Below are 18,678 nucleotides of genomic sequence, written 5' to 3'. Positions count from 1 at the left end.
TCACCTCCTTCTATCTTAAGGATGTTGCCCATAGATATGCGGACAAGTTTTCCCTGGGTCCTGTGGTGGCTGCCCAACAGGTTGTGTAACTCATGGAGTCCCTTAACAGGGCACCTTTGTATCTTACCCAAGGTGATTGTGTGGGTGAGAGAATGAGTGAGTTGCCTGGTCTCCTTTTTCTTGTACCTTTCCTTCTTCCTTCGGGCGGTTTAAGAAATAGACACATCATTTGCTGGACTGGTCATACTGATAGTGTGGTCGTGCAATATACAAATATCTTACCCGCTATTTGGTAGTATATGCTCCACTCCTTGGCAAGGAGGGGTTGGGAGTAATACAAACCCTGGTGTGTTAGTTCGTTATTGGACAGTCAAAGTTTCTCTCTAGTTCCCTATACAATGGTTATCCCATATATTATTGTACGTCACTCAGGGTCTGAGTCATTAGATATCAATTTATCTAGCTTCTCAATGGGCTTCAGTCCCTCTCCAAAAACCATTCCTTTTGAGAGCTGGACTGGTGGGTAGGCCCACAGCCAGTCTAGGATGTCTTATACTCCCTCCAAGGATGAGTCTATCTTATTGTTAAGACTGAAGGTTTGTTCGCGTATGAACAAATGACAAATTTTCTAAGACAATTTGTATTTCTGGGTCGACCTGTGTTCACCGGTGAAAAGGTCCTTCTTGCTACTTTTCTGATATAAATTGTTTCCAAATATACCAGAGAAAGATTCAGCATGGGTATGCAGAGGTTACTACCCTCGCGCGAGCACCCTAAGGGCGTCGTGTATAAAGTAAGGGCGTGTGAAAGTCACTATTCACAGGTCGTCTCCCATTTAGATTATTCCCTTGCCAAACACGATATGTGGGGTGCGCCGTAACAGCGGTTACCACCGCACCGTCCCGACGCACCCCGCCACCGCCTGATGCTGGCGCCATCTGTCATCCTTCTTTTGGAAATTGTTTGTAAAACACGAGTTTTTTCATGTGTTTAAACCTAACAATTTAATTGGATTATTGAGTTGGCTGAAGCTGTTTTTTCACCGACATCAATGATAAGTACCCCAATTTCTGTTTTCGATAAGAAATCTCAGAAAAATTGGTATTAGTTGTGCGTTTTTATGTTTAAAAGTTGAACGCGTGACGTCGGCCAGTTTCAGCCTCTCGAGAGCGTACACAAACCATTGTTGTCATTTGAGTTTCTTATTATTATAATTTTATATACAACTGCGGTGTCGCTCATTCATGCTAAATGACTTGTATTAGATTCGGCATCAGGCTTCGACGCTTGGATTCACAATTTTATTATATTATAATAAATTTTAAGAAATATAACCGTACCATGTAATGGCGGCGATGTAAACAAAGCCGTCTCTAGTCATTTAGGTCTAGTCTAAGGAATATCTTCCGCGGGGAAAAGAGAGTTCCGTTACATCTAGTATAAAGATTGAATTAATGTTTACATATTCATGGTTATAGTAAATATAACAGAATATATTCTTTTATTAGTCGGTTGAAGTCCTTTAGGGCCTCTCTCTCTCTCTCTTTCTCTGGCTCGTCGATTCCTGCTTATTCTTATATAATTAATTATAAGTGTTTTATGGCTACACTAGCCTACATCATTTATGCATGTTAGTTTAAGCTTATATTAGATAAACCATTATCTGAGAGTAATTTTAGGCTAAATAAGGATTATATAAATAATTCTAGAGCCAGAATTAGAGAAGCTGGAAGAAATTCCCCTTCTCGCTGTTGCCTTTTTATGTAAATAAATATATTTCCTTAGCTGGCCTAGGCCAGTCTAATCAATTTATTATAGGCAATAATTCAGGTAGCCTATACTATGATGTTCTCTCAACTATAATGGTTTATCATCAAATTTTTAGACAAGGTAGTTGTACCTGTATGCCTAGACCGGTGTACCAAATGCATCATAGCTAGCCTTTGGACTATATATATTAAGGCACCCTTTTGTCTACACGAGTTTCAAGTGACCCTCAGTGTGGCCGTTGATGTTACCACTTAATGACCATCTAGTCCAGGGGAGCCACCTAGTGGTTCTTTCCCCCGACACAGCCTATTTAGATAGTCTAATTGGTCAAAGGTATTTATATCTAAAAGTGATAACTTCAACATATTAGTCAGTAGACTATAGGCCTCGCTACTGGTGACAAGATCCTCATGATAGACAAGGGAGCCTCTAGTGATCGCATCTTGTGCCAGTCCTTAACGGACCACCATTTGCAATTTCACTCGATGTATATCCCTTCCCCTCCTCCCCCGCCTCGGCCTGGGGAGATAGGGACAGGGCTTATAACTAATATTTTATAATAACATTGGTCTAGCGAAGACTCCGCTACGGAGCTCCGTTGCTAAATATCCCCGGTGGTATAGAAAAGGAAAAATAATGGAATAATGGGGTTATTCCCTGTACTTCATTATGAGAGGTTAGTGTTAACCTCTTCCTTTCAAACTCCGGTGGTATTATAGTCAATTGGGAGTCACCCTCCCCTTGACTATTATCTAGCTGAGGCATATGGTACCCGCTCTTGGTTCATACAATGATTACTCCGGTGGTTAACTCCATCGGAGACATATCGCAACTCAGACACCTTGTCACTGTTGGCGGGGATTGTATCTCATACCAATACCCTGGTGCCTGCCGGGCCTCCGGTGGGCCTAGGGAAGAAGAAATAGAGCATTCTTGACCTTCTCAAATGAATGTTATGAGTTACAATGAGTACTGGGTTAACAGTGGTGGCTAGCTGCGGTGGACCAACCCACGTTATTCCGGACTAGTTAAGGCGCATGTTCTTTACATTAAGCTTAGATAAGTATCTCCTAGGAGAAAAGTACTTAAGTATTTTATATTACAGAAAGCCCGCTGTACCTTCCAAGGCTGTTCAGCCTACTTCTGTGACTCGGTAGGCCATGACGTTTGCCGGTCGCACGCTCACTGTGCCATCTCCTTTGTGGCGGAGGATGGCCAGACCCCTTACATAGTTTGGTTCCCGGAGTCTTGCTCGTTGTGTTTCGGGCAAGTCTCGATCTTTGTGAATAGAAGACGGAGGAGGAACGCCTAAAAATGGTAAAGACTAACTTGAGGCAGTGGGTCTCCGGCTTTGGGCGGAATGCCCCGCAACGCTGCCCCTACGTGCTGGATGCCGAGATGGGAGCCCTCTTATTTCCTGGCTCTCCTTCGGCATCCGTAGATAATTATCTGGCCGGTCCTATCATGGAAGCCATCCGGTCCGCCATAGCCCCGCCTCCGGAGGATCAGCAGCTGTCGGGAGAAGTCACCGCTCTGAACATCCATCGGGAGCCGATGGATGAACAGTTAAGTGGCGAAGAGATCTTGACAGCCATTTTTGGTTCTCCTACTCCCTCTACTTCTTCTTCATTTATAGGCTTTGCCAAGTCTATTACTTCACCTTGGGAAGGATCAAAATCGGTCCGTCCCAAGGTTAAAATGTTGAAAGCATCGAAGCCTCTAACAAAAGCTTCTATTCCAGCTTCGCCAGCAGCGACGTTGTTGTCACTGGCCTCTAGGCCTAGACATTGACTGACTCGTCGCTTGCTGCAAAGGCTCCTCATGCCTCTAAAGGACAGAGGAGTAAGTCCGCAAAATCGAAGGCGGCGGAGCTGGAGTATCAACAAGACGTCCTAGTGGACAAAATTTTGTCCCGAGTCAGAGATGCAGTGGATGAGAGACTGGAGCAGAAAATACATCCTCTGCTCCGGCTCCCGCTCCGGACACCCAGACGGTGTCAGCAATCATAGCGGAGCAATTAAGGACTTTAAGGGATATGATCCAAGGCCTGCTCCTCTCCGTCAGTTCCGGATGCCTCGAAACTGCCTTTGTTCGATAACAACAACCCGTGGCGTTGTGCCCTCCACTGTCCTTATTTGGATGGCACACTAACAATTGAAGGATTGGGTACTTGTCCCTTGTCGGATCTGGAGTTCTACCCTCCAGATCTTACATTCCCCTTCAACGGGTTTGTCTGTCTAAAGGAAACGCCCTCATTAGAATGGTTAAGGTTCTGAAAGAAACTGTTATTTTCTCAAAGGAACAAGCCCAAGCTGTCTGGGCTCATACCTTGGCGGACTGGGGTGGTGTCAACACAAAGTTGACACCATATAAGGGGTCGCATACAATATTCACGGCACCCCAAGAAATCCCATCTTCTTTTACGGACAAGATCGAGGAGTTAACACTCCAAGTGGCACAAGATCTCCCTATGCCACTCCTCAGGGAGACGGATGCGACCTCCCTCCTCATTCCGGCTACAAGAGAATTCTGGAATGACGCTCCGTCGACCTTTACAGTCAGGAAACTGGATCCCGACTGTGCTTCGACTCTGTTTTCGGACAAACTCCCGAGATTGCCCGAGAACCTGCTAATGGCAGAGTTCGAAGCTAGATCTAGGTTGGCCAGATCCATCAACGCAGTCACGTCACTGGAGTTGGTGGCTTCTATTTATGGGGAAGAGCAACTCTTCAAGGTCTTGACGAAAAGTATGCTGCAAACTTTTCAGTCGGACCTTAACGACTTCACTGCAGCCAGAAGGACTTGCAGGAAGTACGTGTTGGCAGAAGCATCCATTAGGCACAAACCTGATAGGATGTTAAAGCTTCATTCTGGGGAAAGAATCGCTTTCCACAGGATGAAATAGACAAGGTGCTACAAGAGGCTGCTAGAACAAACCAGAGCCTCAGAGTCCGTTGGGAACTAATCTCCAAATGTAAACTTGAACCAACGGCTTTAACGGCTAAACACCAAAAGCCTAAAAAGAAGCAAAAGTACTTTAACCCGTACAAGGCTTCCACAAGCCAACAGCACCAGCAGTCTATCCCTATGACTCAGGCGTCGAAACCCTCGACGTCTAAAGCACCTCAGCCACAGCAATTCATGCTGGTACCTGCCCCACAAGGAGCACCATTCGCAGCTACAGCGGCTTGGATGTCCTCTCCAGTATTTAACCGACTTATGAGTCAGCCGGAACGTTTCATTGATACACGAAACAATCGGGCAGAGCAAGGGGAAGAGGTCAACCCCGCCAGGGGGGTGGACCCAGAGGCAGAGGTGCAAGGGGAGGCAGAAGATTTAAGCCAACACATAGTGAGACGGACCGGGTAGGAGGGAGACTATACCGGTTCCGAGATCAGTGGACCTCCAGTCCTTGGGCATACAACATTGTATCCAAAGGACTGGGTTGTAAGTGGATAAAGGGGTCTCCTTCTCCACAGGTGAATTTCTATCAGACACCAACATAAGATCTGAAGGAATACACCAAAGATCTCCTTCATAAAAGGCAATCAATAGAGTCAAAAGCCTGAAGTTCCAAGGGCGTCTGTTTACAGTCCCGAAGAAGAATTCTTCCAAGATGAGAGTAATTCTGGATCTGTCCAAACTCGATTTTTATATTCATTGCGACAAGTTCAAAATGCTGACTCTGTCTCAGGTGCGGACCTTACTTCCCCGTGGGTCCGTCACCACCTCTATAGATCTTACAGACGCCTACTATCATGTGCCGATAGCAAGAAACTTCTCTCCGTACCTAGGCTTCCGCCTAGGCACAAATCCTACGCGTTCAAAGTGATGCCCTTCGGCCTCAACATTGCACCCAGGATATTTACAAAACTAGGAGAGTCAGTAGTGCAAGGACTCAGGAGCCAAGGATTTGTGCTGGTTGCCTACCTAGACGATTGGCTCATTTGGGCAAACTCGGTAGAAGAATGTCGCAAGGCGACAGCCAAAGTAATTTGGTTTCTACAAAGCTTAGGATTTCAGATAAATCTAAAGAAATCTCGACTACAACCAGCATCCCAGTTCATTTGGCCGGGCATTCATTGGGACCTACAGTTCCACAAAACTATCACTTCCTCCCAAAAAGAGAAAGGAGATAGCTTTGTCTACAAGGCATTCATAAGGAACAAAAAACATATCAAGAAGATCTTTAGAAAGGATCTTAGGCTTGCTCCAATTTGCCTCAGTAACAGACATCCTGTTAAAAGCCAAACTCAAGGATATCAATCGAGTCTGGATAAAGAGAGCCAAAATGTTTTTAAGATACAAAGTCTCAAAGATTCCTCCTGTTCTAATAAAGAGACTTCTTCCGTGGACGAAGGTTAAGAATCTCGCCAAATCAGTCCCCATGCAACTTCCACCCCCACAAGTGACGATCCACACAGATACGTCACTCAGTGGATGTGGGGGTTACTCCCAACACCATAATTCCAGGGGGCTTGGTCCCCTGGAATGAAGAGATTCCATATATGCTGGAAGCGATGGCAGTGCTCTTGACCCTGAAACACCTGTTCCCTCAGTGCCTCAGTGGCGTGATCGGTATGGTCTTGACTTACTACCTCGGTGGCCGCGAGTTCGGTCCTCGGGCATCCCATTGAGGTGTGACAGATGTGTGCATCTCTGGTGATAGAAGTTCCCGTTGCTGAATAACCACTGGTGGTTCCATGCGACGAAAAAACACCACACAAACAAACCAAAGCAATAGATGCTTGATTTTTTAACAAGGGACGGCATGTGAAGATCGTCTCGGACAACACACCAGTTGTCCACTGTATAAACAGAGGAGGATCCAAATCACCAAATTTGAATCACATTCTAGTATCAAAACCCCTGTGTCGCCCGGTGAAACCATACCCTGGGTTCCCGTCCCTTTCCTTTCCAAGCCAAAAATTATAATCCAAATAAAGAAGGCTGTCAGATGGCGCCAGCATCGGGCAGTGGCGGGGTGCGTTGGGACGGTGCGGTGGTAACCGCTGTTACGGCGCACCCCACATATCGTGTTTGGCAAGGGAATAATCTAAATGGGAGACGACCTGTGAATAGTGACTTTCACACGCCCTTACTTTATACACGACGCCCTTAGGGTGCTCGCGCGAGGGTAGTAACCTCTGCATACCAATGCTGAATCTTTCTCTGGTATATTTGGAAACAATTTTATATCAGAAAAGTAGCAAGAAGGACCTTTTCACCGGGCGACACAGGTCTCTCCCCAGAAATAGATTTTTCCTACGTCAAAATCCCTTTATTCATAGCTACAAACCTGAGGTCTTAACATTATACTGCCCGCCTCTAGCCACCCCTCTGTGTTGTACGACATCCTGAGTTGGGAAAGACTGATGAGTGATCATAGGTGAATGGTATTCGACTGTCCTTCACCCGATCTACGCATGCGTTGCCAGATATCACAAGATTCCTTGCTTTCATCTGTCTTTTTAAACGGATCCAGCTAGGCGCTAGAAATTATCCTATTGTTAAGACCTCAGGTTTGTAGCTATGAAAAATACAAATTGTCTTAGAAAATTTGTCATTTCTTAGCACATTTCCAGCATTTTATAATTATTACCAACCACTCTCCAAGGATATTTTTCGGTCTTTTTTCTTATAAATGTTACTGAACATGACCCTAAATGACTACACACTGCATCACTCTTCGTGCTATTTTTTTTTTTTACATTGTAAACAGAGTTCTCTGCAGTTTCACTGCCCAAGTGTCTAGTGCTGGTACCCATGAAAAATCTACTTTATATCTTTTGCAATTTATTAAAGGAGAATTTTTCTTTGCAGGATAAAGTGGGTGGGGCTATTAGGGAAGTCCCCTCACAAAAGGAGGAAAATGGGAAATATCTGTAGAAAAAAGAAGCGACAAGTAAATGATAGTGCAGACAATGCTGAGCCAACGGTAAGAAATCAATTTCAGTTATAACCAGCGTACATGTCCTAAAATTTTAGCTCCTACGACTTAATTCAAATGTAAAAAAAAAAAGAAAAAAATTAGAATGAAAACCATTTGCATCATTTAATAAAAAATGTCCTGCACATACCACAGTCACCAGCTTTCATAACATAAATCTACACATATCCATGCTTTTTACACATAGGAGTCAAGTTAGATTTTACTAATTGGCAAAATAAAATAGAAACTCATACTGTTACTTGAAATTCTACGAAACATTCTAAAATCTTATTAACTATTTATATTCAAAATTAGACTGCAAGTAATTGTTGGCAAGGTGAACACAAGTGCAGATAACTAGAATAAAGAGTGTACCACGTACTTAATGTAATACAATACACAGTTTCCTTTTCATTGGTATACCTTAATTTTAGAATACGTTCCATCTAGTTTTCATTGTAATGCTTTCATGATAAACCATTTACTCCTATATAACTTGCTCAATAAGATTTGTGTGACAATTCAATTCTAAACGCGTATGTCCCACAGGTTACCCCTCCTGGTTTTGGCTCACCAACTAAATCACCAGTTGAGAAATGGGAAGACAAACAGAAGGAGCAAAATGCAATAGTTATGGAACAGATGAGAAAAGACTTCCATAACAGACCGGACAACTTCCTCCTTAACCTCTTGGTTTTGTCAATCCAGTTCTACAGAAATTACAGCAAGTATGTATGAAAGGACTCTTAACCCCTGGTAAAAGCAAATGGGAATGATAAAAGTATCGTTAGTACTGTTATAATCATTGCTTAAACGCTGTACCCATAACCAACAGAACGATAACAGTTCTTTTGCTACATCAACCGAACCGACTCTGATAACATTTTGCTTGCATTTCAGCCATCCTACGATAGTAACAAATTACTGTAGTTTTGTTACAAATGACATTAACTAAGTAGAATAGGCCCGATATATTTTTATGTTATACATTTATTTGCTATGGAGAAAATACCGCCACAGAAATATAGTATAGAGTATGTACTGCTAAATTTAAGCCGCATTTGTAGCTGAAGCCGAGAAAACAATATACAACCACCCACAACTAAAACGACTGGGAAGCGACTTGAGCAAGAAAGAATGGTGTCCAGCTGAACATACGACAGTTTTTCCCCAGCTCCTGCCTCTCCACACAGGCAGCTCACTTTTCGCGCTGCTAATGACTATTATCATGCATCGGCAACAAGGATGTAACTCCACTATACTTGTGCCATCAAACACAATCTCAGATAAAATTGAGAGAGAATAATTTTAATCAAAACTTCAGGTCTTGAAAGAACACATTTTACTATTGTTTTCACAACGATAAAAGATAAGTAATGTAACGGTAAAGCTTGTCTTATGAAGAAATCAAGTGAAAATACTGAATGGAATTACGTAATATTTTTACAAAATAAACATGCCCACAATGCAATCTGTTAACAAAAAAATAATTTAGTTCATGAGACGTATTAAATTCATATTTCAACTTAAAAACACATCATATACAGTGGATCCCCTTTATTCGCGGATTTCTCTCAGGAACATTTCCCCGTATTATCCGTGGAGAATTCACCTATTTGTGGTATTTTTCTATGAGAAATAAGCACAAATTCCTGGGTTTATCAATTTCATCATAAAATACACTTTTTGTGATGAAACTATTAAAAAAAACCAGGTAAGAAAATTTTCAGTGGTTTTTTCTTGAGTTTTAACTAACAAAATAGGAGGTTTTAAGCATTTTATAGGGGTTCCAACTATTCACGGGTTCTAACTATTCACGGGTGGGGGGGTCTGGTATGCATCCCCCGCGAATACGGGGGACCACTGTAATGACAGAGTACCTTGACTCATATAAGTAAAGTATCTGGATATTTTAGGCTAACTAGAAGCAAGGCAATTTGCTCCGAATTTAGTTAAATATGGTGAAATAAAATATAAATACGGCAAACTTAACACGTATTCACCATCAGCTGATTTCCAAACCAAAACATTGACAGCTTTGTTAGTATTTTATGATACAATAATATGAGAATACATACAATATTATTGCATATTCATTGTTTTTATTTCATAAATATATGTAACTGTCAGCAACCTGACATTGCTCAATTAGGTATGCCGCTGTCGGTCCGAATCTGATTCCCGTTTTGTGTCCAATTTTTTTTTTTCTACTGATATATACTAGTCAGAATGCATTGAACATCCAAAATTGGCTTATATTAATAAATTACTAAATCATATCATATATAATATAAATGTAAAGAGCAATCAATTCATTAAAGAAAATACTATAGTGAATTAGTAAGATTTACTGAGTTTTGAGATTTTTATAGTACATGTATGCATAATATATTTATTAATATTTTCAAATGATAGTAATAATTGTAATTACAAAAATCATATGTGATAGTATTTTACTGAAATACTACAATAATCTTTCCATTTCACTCTTTCAAAATAAGGGTAACACTCTCTCTCTCTCTCTCTCTCTCTCTCTCTCTCTCTCTCTCTCTCTCTCTCTCTCTCTCTCTCCAGGGATGTATGTTTTTTGTATAAATAAATTATTTACTAATTTTCAAATATCAATATTAATGTAAACAGCAATAATATCAATTCATTAAAGAAAATACTAAAGTGAATTATGTAGTAAGTTTTAGTTTATAAATTAAAAAATTATGTAAGAATAAAGGAAATCCCAGTCTTCATGCATCTTTCTTTCGAACTCCAGGCACCAAACTGAGGATCAACAACTGTCAAATATATATCAAGTAATATTGACAGTAGGGGAGGGAGTCTCTCTCTCTCTCTCTCTCTCTCTCTCTCTCTCTCGTCTCTCTCTCCGTCCTCCTCTCTCCTTCCCCTTCTCTTCTCCTCTCTTCTCCTCCTCTCTCTCCTGAGATGAGAGATTTTTATGGTACATGTATGTATATGTTTATTAATACTTTCAAATAATAATAATACTATATCTGTAATTACAAAAATTTTATGATAGTATTTAAAAGAAACACTACAATAACCTTTCCATTTCACTCTTTCAAATACGCATAACTCTCACTCTCTCTCTCTCTCTCTCTCTCTCTCTCTCTCTCTCTCTCTCTCTCTCTCTCTCTCTCTCTCTCTCTCTCTCTCTCTCTCTCACTGAGATGAGAGAATTTCTATGGTACTGTGTATGTTTATTAATATTTTCACATAATAATATTAATATATAAAATAATATTAATAATATAACTAATTCCAAAATTCATATGTGATAGTATTTTAAAGAAATACAATAATGTATCCATTTCACTCTTTTAAATAAGGATAACTCTCTCTCTCTCTCTCTCTCTCTCTCTCTCTCTCTCTCTCTCTCTCTCTCTCTCTCTCTCTCTCTACATGAGATGCGCATGTCATAGTGGTAACTCTCGCCCTTTGTTTGGCATGGAAGTTTATGTATACAGTAGTATATCTTTAAGGGCATTACTATACTTTATGATGAAATAATAATATACAGTACTAGTTTTCAAATAATATTAAGTTTAATGAAGATTAAACTAACATTCTCTCTCTCTCTCCTCTCTCTCTCTCTCTCTCTCTCTCTCATCTCTCCTCTTCGTCTCTCTCTCTCTCTCTCTCTCTCTCTCATATGTTTATGTTTTTTGTTAATATAAATAAATGATTTACCTTATAACTAATTTTCAAATATTGATAAAATTAATAAAAAAAATAGCGATTCCCAATCTTTTTATCCACTTGGAAGAAGGAGGGCGGGGGAGTAAATGACAGTTTGATATACGTATTGGCGTGGAGGGGAAGGAGTCGGAGTCTAGGAGTTTCTCTCTCTCTCCATTATTATTCTCTGTCTCAGGAAAAATTCATAATTTCACTCTTGACGGTCATATATATGATGTTCTCTCTCTCTCTCTCTCTCTCTCTCTCTCTCTCTCTCTCTCTCTCTCTCTCTCTCTCTCTCTCTCTCTCTCTCTCTGTGTTATTGGCTGTAGGTATATATTTTTAATGATAAAATGTTTAAGATGACTTTGAAATGATATTAATAACATAACCTCAAAGATTAATACAGTATGGCATTGTTAAGCTTGAGTGTCACTCGAGTTGAGGTGGGGAAATTGATACAGAAAAAGACAAAGGGAAGAATTTTCTTTTGAAATTAGTTACCGTATTATTACCACTTCTATTATTATTATTATTATTATTATTATTATTTGAAAATATAATAAACACGTGCATCTACCATAAAAATTCTCTCATCTCAGTAAGAGAGAGGAATTATCCTTACAAGTGAAATGGAAAGGTCATTTTCATCTCTTTAAAATACGACCATTATGAATTTTGTAATTAAAGTTTTATTATTATTATTATTATTAAATAACTGAAATTATCAATAAACATTTTACATACTAGTACCATAAAAATTCTTTCATCTCGGTAAGAGAGAGAGAGAGAGATAGAGAGAGAGAGAGAGAGAGAGAGAGAGTGAGTTTATCTCTCTCTGTTTATAACGCTTCCAGCGAAAGAGAGGGAGGGAGTTACCACTATGTATGACACATTATTATCTTGTGTGGCAAAAGAAAAGAGAGAGAGAGAGAGAGAGAGAGGTTAACCATTAATTAAAAGTGACATGGATAGATTAGTATGTATGTATTTCTTTAAAATACTATCACATATGAATTTTGTAATTACAGTTATTATTATTATTATTATTATTATTATTAATTATTATTATTATTATTATTATTATTATTTGAAAGTATTAAAAACAAATAGTACAAGTACATAAAAAATCTCGAGTCTCAGTAAATGAGAGAGAGAGAGAGAGAGGAGAGAGAGATGGAGAGAGAGAGAGAGATGAGAGAGAGAGAGAGAGAGAGAGGAGAGAGAGAGAGAGAGAGAGAGAGGGGAAAAATGTCAGGAACCACGTGATTGCAAATACTGCAGCTCTCCCCCAGCTTTTCCCCCCCTCCTGGCTGTCACAGAACTTTATATATAGCTGACAGTTTTAGTACCTGGATCTCTAAAAAGGTTACTGGAAGTTACTTCAAGAAGACTGGGATTTCCTTCATTTTTCCATAATTTTTTAAATATAAGCTAAAATCTTACTAATTCACTATGGTATTTTCTTTAATGAATTGATATTATTGCTGTATAAATTAATATTAATATTTGAAAATAGTAAATCATACTAAAAAACATACATCTTTGTAGTATAGAGAGAGAGAGAGAGAGAGAGAGAGAGAGAGAATTATAGTGATTATTTTCATTGGAAATACAGAGAGAGAGTAGAGGCGGAGAGAGAGAGAGAGAGAGGAGCTAGGATGAGAGGAGAGAGAGAGAGAGAGAGAGAGAGAGAGAAACTGTGCTAAACTATAAAGGATTCTTATCTTATCATAGTAGTATGTGTTTTTTAAAAGCGTCGTAAACTCGGAGCGTCGGAAGCGTCAGCGTCGTAACCTCGGAACAAGCGTCGTAACCCAGGGCGGATTTTTCAATGAATATTTAAGAAAAAGCGTCGTAACCTCGGAAGTCATAAGCCGGACCTGTCGTAACCCGGGGACCGCCTGTATACAATATATGTACCATAATATCATCATCTTCGTATACGCGAGGCTAACTTGTTAAATGTTATTAATTTCCTCTTTGTACTGAATTGTTAATGTTATTAATTTTGTCTTTGTACTGAATTATCATAAGCCAATGCGCATTGAACCTAGAGAATTAGCTGAAATTAATAATTACTTTGCCATACATGTATAAAGTATGTGTAGTGTAGGCTAGGCTACCCTGTATGTAAAAATGGTGCTGATTACCCTAGTGTAGGCTAGGCTAGTATAATATTCTTATGGTAAATTAACATGGACCGACTTCGTCCAAATCAATTTATGACTGGTTGGTTGTAACCAATTGTGGTCGTAAGTCGACAATACCTATATACTTAGTAATATGAGACTACACACACAATTATTGGATACAGTGACAAAGCATAATGTTTTAAAAGAGCCAAGGAATAGATGCATATTCGTTATGTTTGTATTTTAAGAGGGTCTCTTAGTGCTTGGGCAAGTACCGAAATATGTACCGATAACCAGACAACAGTGCCATCTATTAATGAAAGAAATAATCAAGTCTAGTTCACTTATTTACATCAATTTTCAACTAAAAAAACTCTTCATATAAAGAAAAATAACCATGTCACATATGAATAGAGTTTCTAAAGATTAATTTATGCTAAATAGAAGCAAGAAAATCGCTCTGAATTGAGTTAAATATGGTGAAATATTTTACCTTTGCCCTCTGCTGATTTTTCCAAACCAAAACATGATCAGTTTATTTGTATTTTATAACACAAATAGTAATGCAAGACTTACAGTATAACTAGATAAAGCAAAGTAAAGGATAACTTTTTAAAAGAGCAGAGGGAAAGATGCATATTCATTATGTTTGCATTTTATGAGGCAGTCTCAGCACCTAGCCTAAGAAACCAATAACATAAACCGACAATGGCGCTATAAACCCTATGGAATGTAAAACCCAGTTATGAATATATTTAACGAACGCCGGAAAACTGAATCGCTTCTAACTGATGGCGATGGTAACTGCGGGCTGCCTGTACTTCCTTGGTATTGAGGTCAGGTTCTCTAGTTTACTAATTTACTTACTCAAATTTAGGTTATAATTAAAGGTCCCCCTACACTTTTCTTATTTGAAATAATCATAAATGAGCACATCTCATGATAATTTCTGGATATCTACATACTTCATAGTACTACAGTGGTTGAATAGAACATTATTTTCATTGGATGGCAGATGGTAATAATTACCATAACAATGTTTTGCCATACAAATGAAACAGTTGAAAGCCCGAGTTAATAATTATGGTGCATAATTATGAACTGCATGAAAACAAAGATACCCAGGTTGCTAATACATACATTCTATGTTACTAATTTCCTGAGATTTTTCTTTATAAAATCACAGAATGTAACAACTCCGCCAAAACTAACGACATTATAGGAATGGTTTTTAAATTTGTGAAAATTTCATTAAATGTTTTATATTAGAATACGAATGACACTAAACTTATATAATCGATAAAAGCCGAGACAGTAGCTATTATTCTTCCATATGATTTCCATATGATTCATCCTTGTTGGGCATACAGTCGACCCCCCATATTCTCGTTCTCAAGATTCACAGACTCACCTATTCTTTGATTTCTCTTTGAACCTTATCTACTCATTATATGTGAGAAATTTGCCTATTTGCAGTATCTTTCATCAAGAAATATTCACAATTAGTGCTGTATTTTCATGACTAAATGCACTTCTTGTGATAAAACTATTATAATATTCAGTTATAAGCATTTTTAGAGGGTTTTTCTTGTGTTTGAACTATCAAAATAGGCAGTTATAAGCCTTTTTAGAGAGGTTCCAAGTATGTATTCATGGATTTTAGCTATTCACAGGGGTCTGGGACACAGCCCCTGTGAATATGGGGGGATTACTGTATTTCAGTGAACTTCACAATTTCATTTATTTTTGCAATACAGTGTCTGTAAATTTCAAGGTTCTCTTCCACATACAATGCTGAACAAATGCTTGTGGCATAAGTTTCCACTACGAAGTTCGTACATGCAAAAATTCTAACAAAAATCTTCCTCCATTGAAGAGAAAAAATAGACATCAGCCATCACATTAGAGATCGGGAACAAGGACTTGGCAAGAAGCTAACACCTTCCAAGAGGAAAATTGTCTACATGGGTGGTTTTGAGGAGATTTCTGGAACCCATGTCCTGTACCAGTCCAAAACAGAGAAGTACATGGAGCTACCATCCCCCCTACAGGTAATACATAAAAGCAAAACCTATCATATAAATGGTGCAATGTATTCATGTCCCTAACCTGTAAATGGTTCATCATACATTTCTTATGAAATCAGTTAAGGTATTAATTGTATTACATACAACATGCTTGCATATATAAGCAGTCTGTCAAGACTTTGCTGGGAAAGCATTTGAATCCCTACAAGACTTACAGAAACTTAAGTCTTGACCTGACAGTATTTTTCTATTAGATATTTTATAACTATAAATGCTTCTGTGTGACTGATGTATTGGGCTGTATATTATATATCAAAATTTCAGTGTCCATTTATGATAAAATGTGTAACTGATCTTAAATCATAATATGTTTGTTTCAAATGTTTCAAGTGGTATCACATGCCTTTTAAATAAATCCTTGTATGAGATGGATATAATAAAAAATTGTATTACATGTAAGACTGAGGTTGGTAATCCTATCAACAAATATCCCAGTATGTCAGAGCACATCCATAAAAAGACTACTATAATTTCTTGGAAGGCGTATCCTTTACTAAAATTTTGATAGTCCTTTTACGAGGTAAATGTTTTCAAACATTTCACACAAGATGAAAATTGCCTTGTAATGTTATTCATACTGTTGAATCAAAGGTATTCCCTCTAAAGATACTTGCAACATTTCTTCTTTAAATATCTGACACTCATAATTTAATCAATACACATTACTTTGACTTTGTACTAAAAACTTCCCGTCATGTAACTTTACATTAAGCTTCACATTATTGCAGATATACTATATGGAAATTGCAACTATGTTCTCACTTCCGTATCTAACATATAACCCTCTGCCTTTCTCCATGTTTCTTGAATGCTTGTGTGTTTAAGGGCTACAGTTTGGTTGCTTTCCCCAACCTTAGCAAACCCAACTTGAAATATTAATTGAATTCTTTCACAGGTATACATCATACAAGATAACCTATATGTTTACCCTGATAAACAAATAGAGGAACTGCAAAAGCGTAATTATACAGATATAGATGGACCTTCATATCATTTCTGCATTGAGTACTCATACAGGCATAAAGGTAAAGTTATGTAAAACAAAATCTAAATTGTTCATTTTATACATATTTCAAATGAAGAAACAGCACAAGTACTGCATATCAATACTGCAGTGAAATAACTAAAAATACAGTACTGATAATTTAAAAGAAGAAACTTGCCAGAAGAGTATTTATAGTCATAAGGGTTATCAGTAAGACAGAACAATTAAGAATTGGAAGTAACTCCAAAGTCCAGATACTGTTGGATGCCATAATTAAAAGAATCCTGCCCAAAATCATATACCGTATACGTAGTGTGGATACCTTATTTTTAGTTATATTGAAACATACTGTGTATTTTTCTGTTTATTTTCAATCTCTCAAGGTCCAATGTCTCAACAATAATAAAATACATCCACAAAATGACTTAATATATTTGGAAAACATTTCAGAAACAATGAAATAAAGTATTTGTTTCACTCTTTCAGGATATGTAAGGCTCAGGTGTGCTGACATTATCCCTGGAGTATCTCGAAACAACACCTATGAAGACATATATGCTTTCATGGCCCCTGTTGATGACAGTCAACCAGATCCTATAGTTGACCTAAGGCCTCTGAGAAAGAACTCTCTCATCAGCACTGTAGAAAGTGAAGAAACAATACCTGACTCAGGAACATATCGACAGACTTTGCTATCTCTCTCCTCATTTGAGGAGGAAAGTGAATCATCTGATGATGAGATGATCCCACCACCTCCTGCAATCATGGGACGGCGGCCAAGTGGAGTAATGCCACATAATTACCCTGGTAATAAGCTGCAAGAGTCCCACAGCTCACGTAAAACTGGGAACATTCAACAAAATGGTTTTCCTGGGGCAAAGATTAAAACCCAAGGACTCCCAAACAATATTCCAAACCTTAATGAAAGAAGACCAAGTGGAATTTTTCCAAAAATGAGCCCAAACATGGATCAACTTAGTATTTCAAAGAAAGACAGAAAAAAAATTAATACACAAGATGAATTTGCAAATTTGAAGAAAGTTCTGGCAGGAATTGAAGAAGAGAGTGAAGAGGATGATGGTGAAGATGAAGTAGATGGTGACAACAATGCTGGCAACAAAACCTATAATTATCTGATGAAAGATCTGACAAAATCTCCACCAGATGCTCCAAAAGAAGAAAGTGAGCAAGATGATTCTAATATGCCAAAAGAGCTACCCCAGCTAGATGCAGACCTTAACAAAGGGTGCTTTGTGAATCGTAAAATAAAACTAAAGGAAGAAGGTGATGCATATGGTGTTAAGACTCGTGTGGAATTGAGAACATATTTTTCATCAATTCGCTACCTAGAATGCTTTGAGGATGAGTTTCAGGAGCTTCTGACTATATTAGGAAAGGAACACTTGATGGATGCAAGCAGTATGCAAATGCCAGCAATCCTTGCAAGTCAGTTAATGATTGAAGGGGTAAGTTCTGATGTCTTTGCACCTTCTCTAAAAATTTATACAGGAAACTTGAAATGACAAAACTTTGTTGCATTACAAACAAAATTTTTGATAAAATATCAAAATTCATTAAAACTGTAAGAGTGCATCCATTTGAACTACAAAGCACAAAAAAATTGTGCAAGGAAATCCTGTTAACAGTGTACTAATAAATATTTCTTCTTATTTAAAACAGATCGGGCCAAAATATAATACCGAATTCATACCATCACTAATTCTCAAAGAATGGCCCCACTGTGCTTTCGAATGGAAGCTGAGGGAACGAAAGCCAAGGAATGATCCAGAAACTAAAATGGTCTATAGGTAAGAAAACTGCTTCAATTCTGATATTCAGTACACTCATAAACAGTTATGAGATTTTGCTACTCTCTGTCTGAACTCCCATCAGGTCAAGATCTTTATCTATCCCCTTCCTCCATGGTTTCCTGGAATTCCCAACAGGTCTCAGTCATGCTACTTCCATATCTACTGCTTTTCTGACCAATTGTTCCATATCCATTCTTATCACAAGTCCAAACCATCTAAATCTTTGAGATCTCAATTTGTTTTCCAGTCTTAAAACACATCTTAACCA

The 18,678-nt window shown here is 38.4% G+C and overlaps 2 protein-coding genes across 10 annotated transcripts in view; one reads left to right on the top strand and one right to left on the bottom strand.

The window, feature by feature from the left end:
- The window catches only part of LOC135197931 (multifunctional protein CAD-like), a 271,724-nt gene that overhangs the window by 100,786 nt on the left and 152,260 nt on the right, over positions 1-18,678 (bottom strand). The window lies entirely within an intron of this gene.
- LOC135197933 (uncharacterized) overlaps positions 1-18,678 on the top strand; it is an 89,006-nt gene that overhangs the window by 41,135 nt on the left and 29,193 nt on the right. For both annotated transcript variants that reach the window (XM_064225201.1, XM_064225202.1), the window contains 6 exons: positions 7,594-7,708; positions 8,252-8,430; positions 15,404-15,578; positions 16,510-16,639; positions 17,086-18,065; positions 18,280-18,407. In XM_064225201.1, the coding sequence (XP_064081271.1) occupies positions 7,594-7,708; positions 8,252-8,430; positions 15,404-15,578; positions 16,510-16,639; positions 17,086-18,065; positions 18,280-18,407 (1,707 nt within the window). The remainder of the gene's footprint in view (positions 1-7,593; positions 7,709-8,251; positions 8,431-15,403; positions 15,579-16,509; positions 16,640-17,085; positions 18,066-18,279; positions 18,408-18,678) is intronic.

Source organism: Macrobrachium nipponense, chromosome 21 (genome assembly GCF_015104395.2).
Source record: "Macrobrachium nipponense isolate FS-2020 chromosome 21, ASM1510439v2, whole genome shotgun sequence".
Classification (NCBI taxonomy): domain Eukaryota; kingdom Metazoa; phylum Arthropoda; class Malacostraca; order Decapoda; family Palaemonidae; genus Macrobrachium; species Macrobrachium nipponense.
The sequence above is the reverse complement of the archived record's forward strand: the minus strand, read 5'-3'. Positions and strand labels throughout refer to the sequence as shown.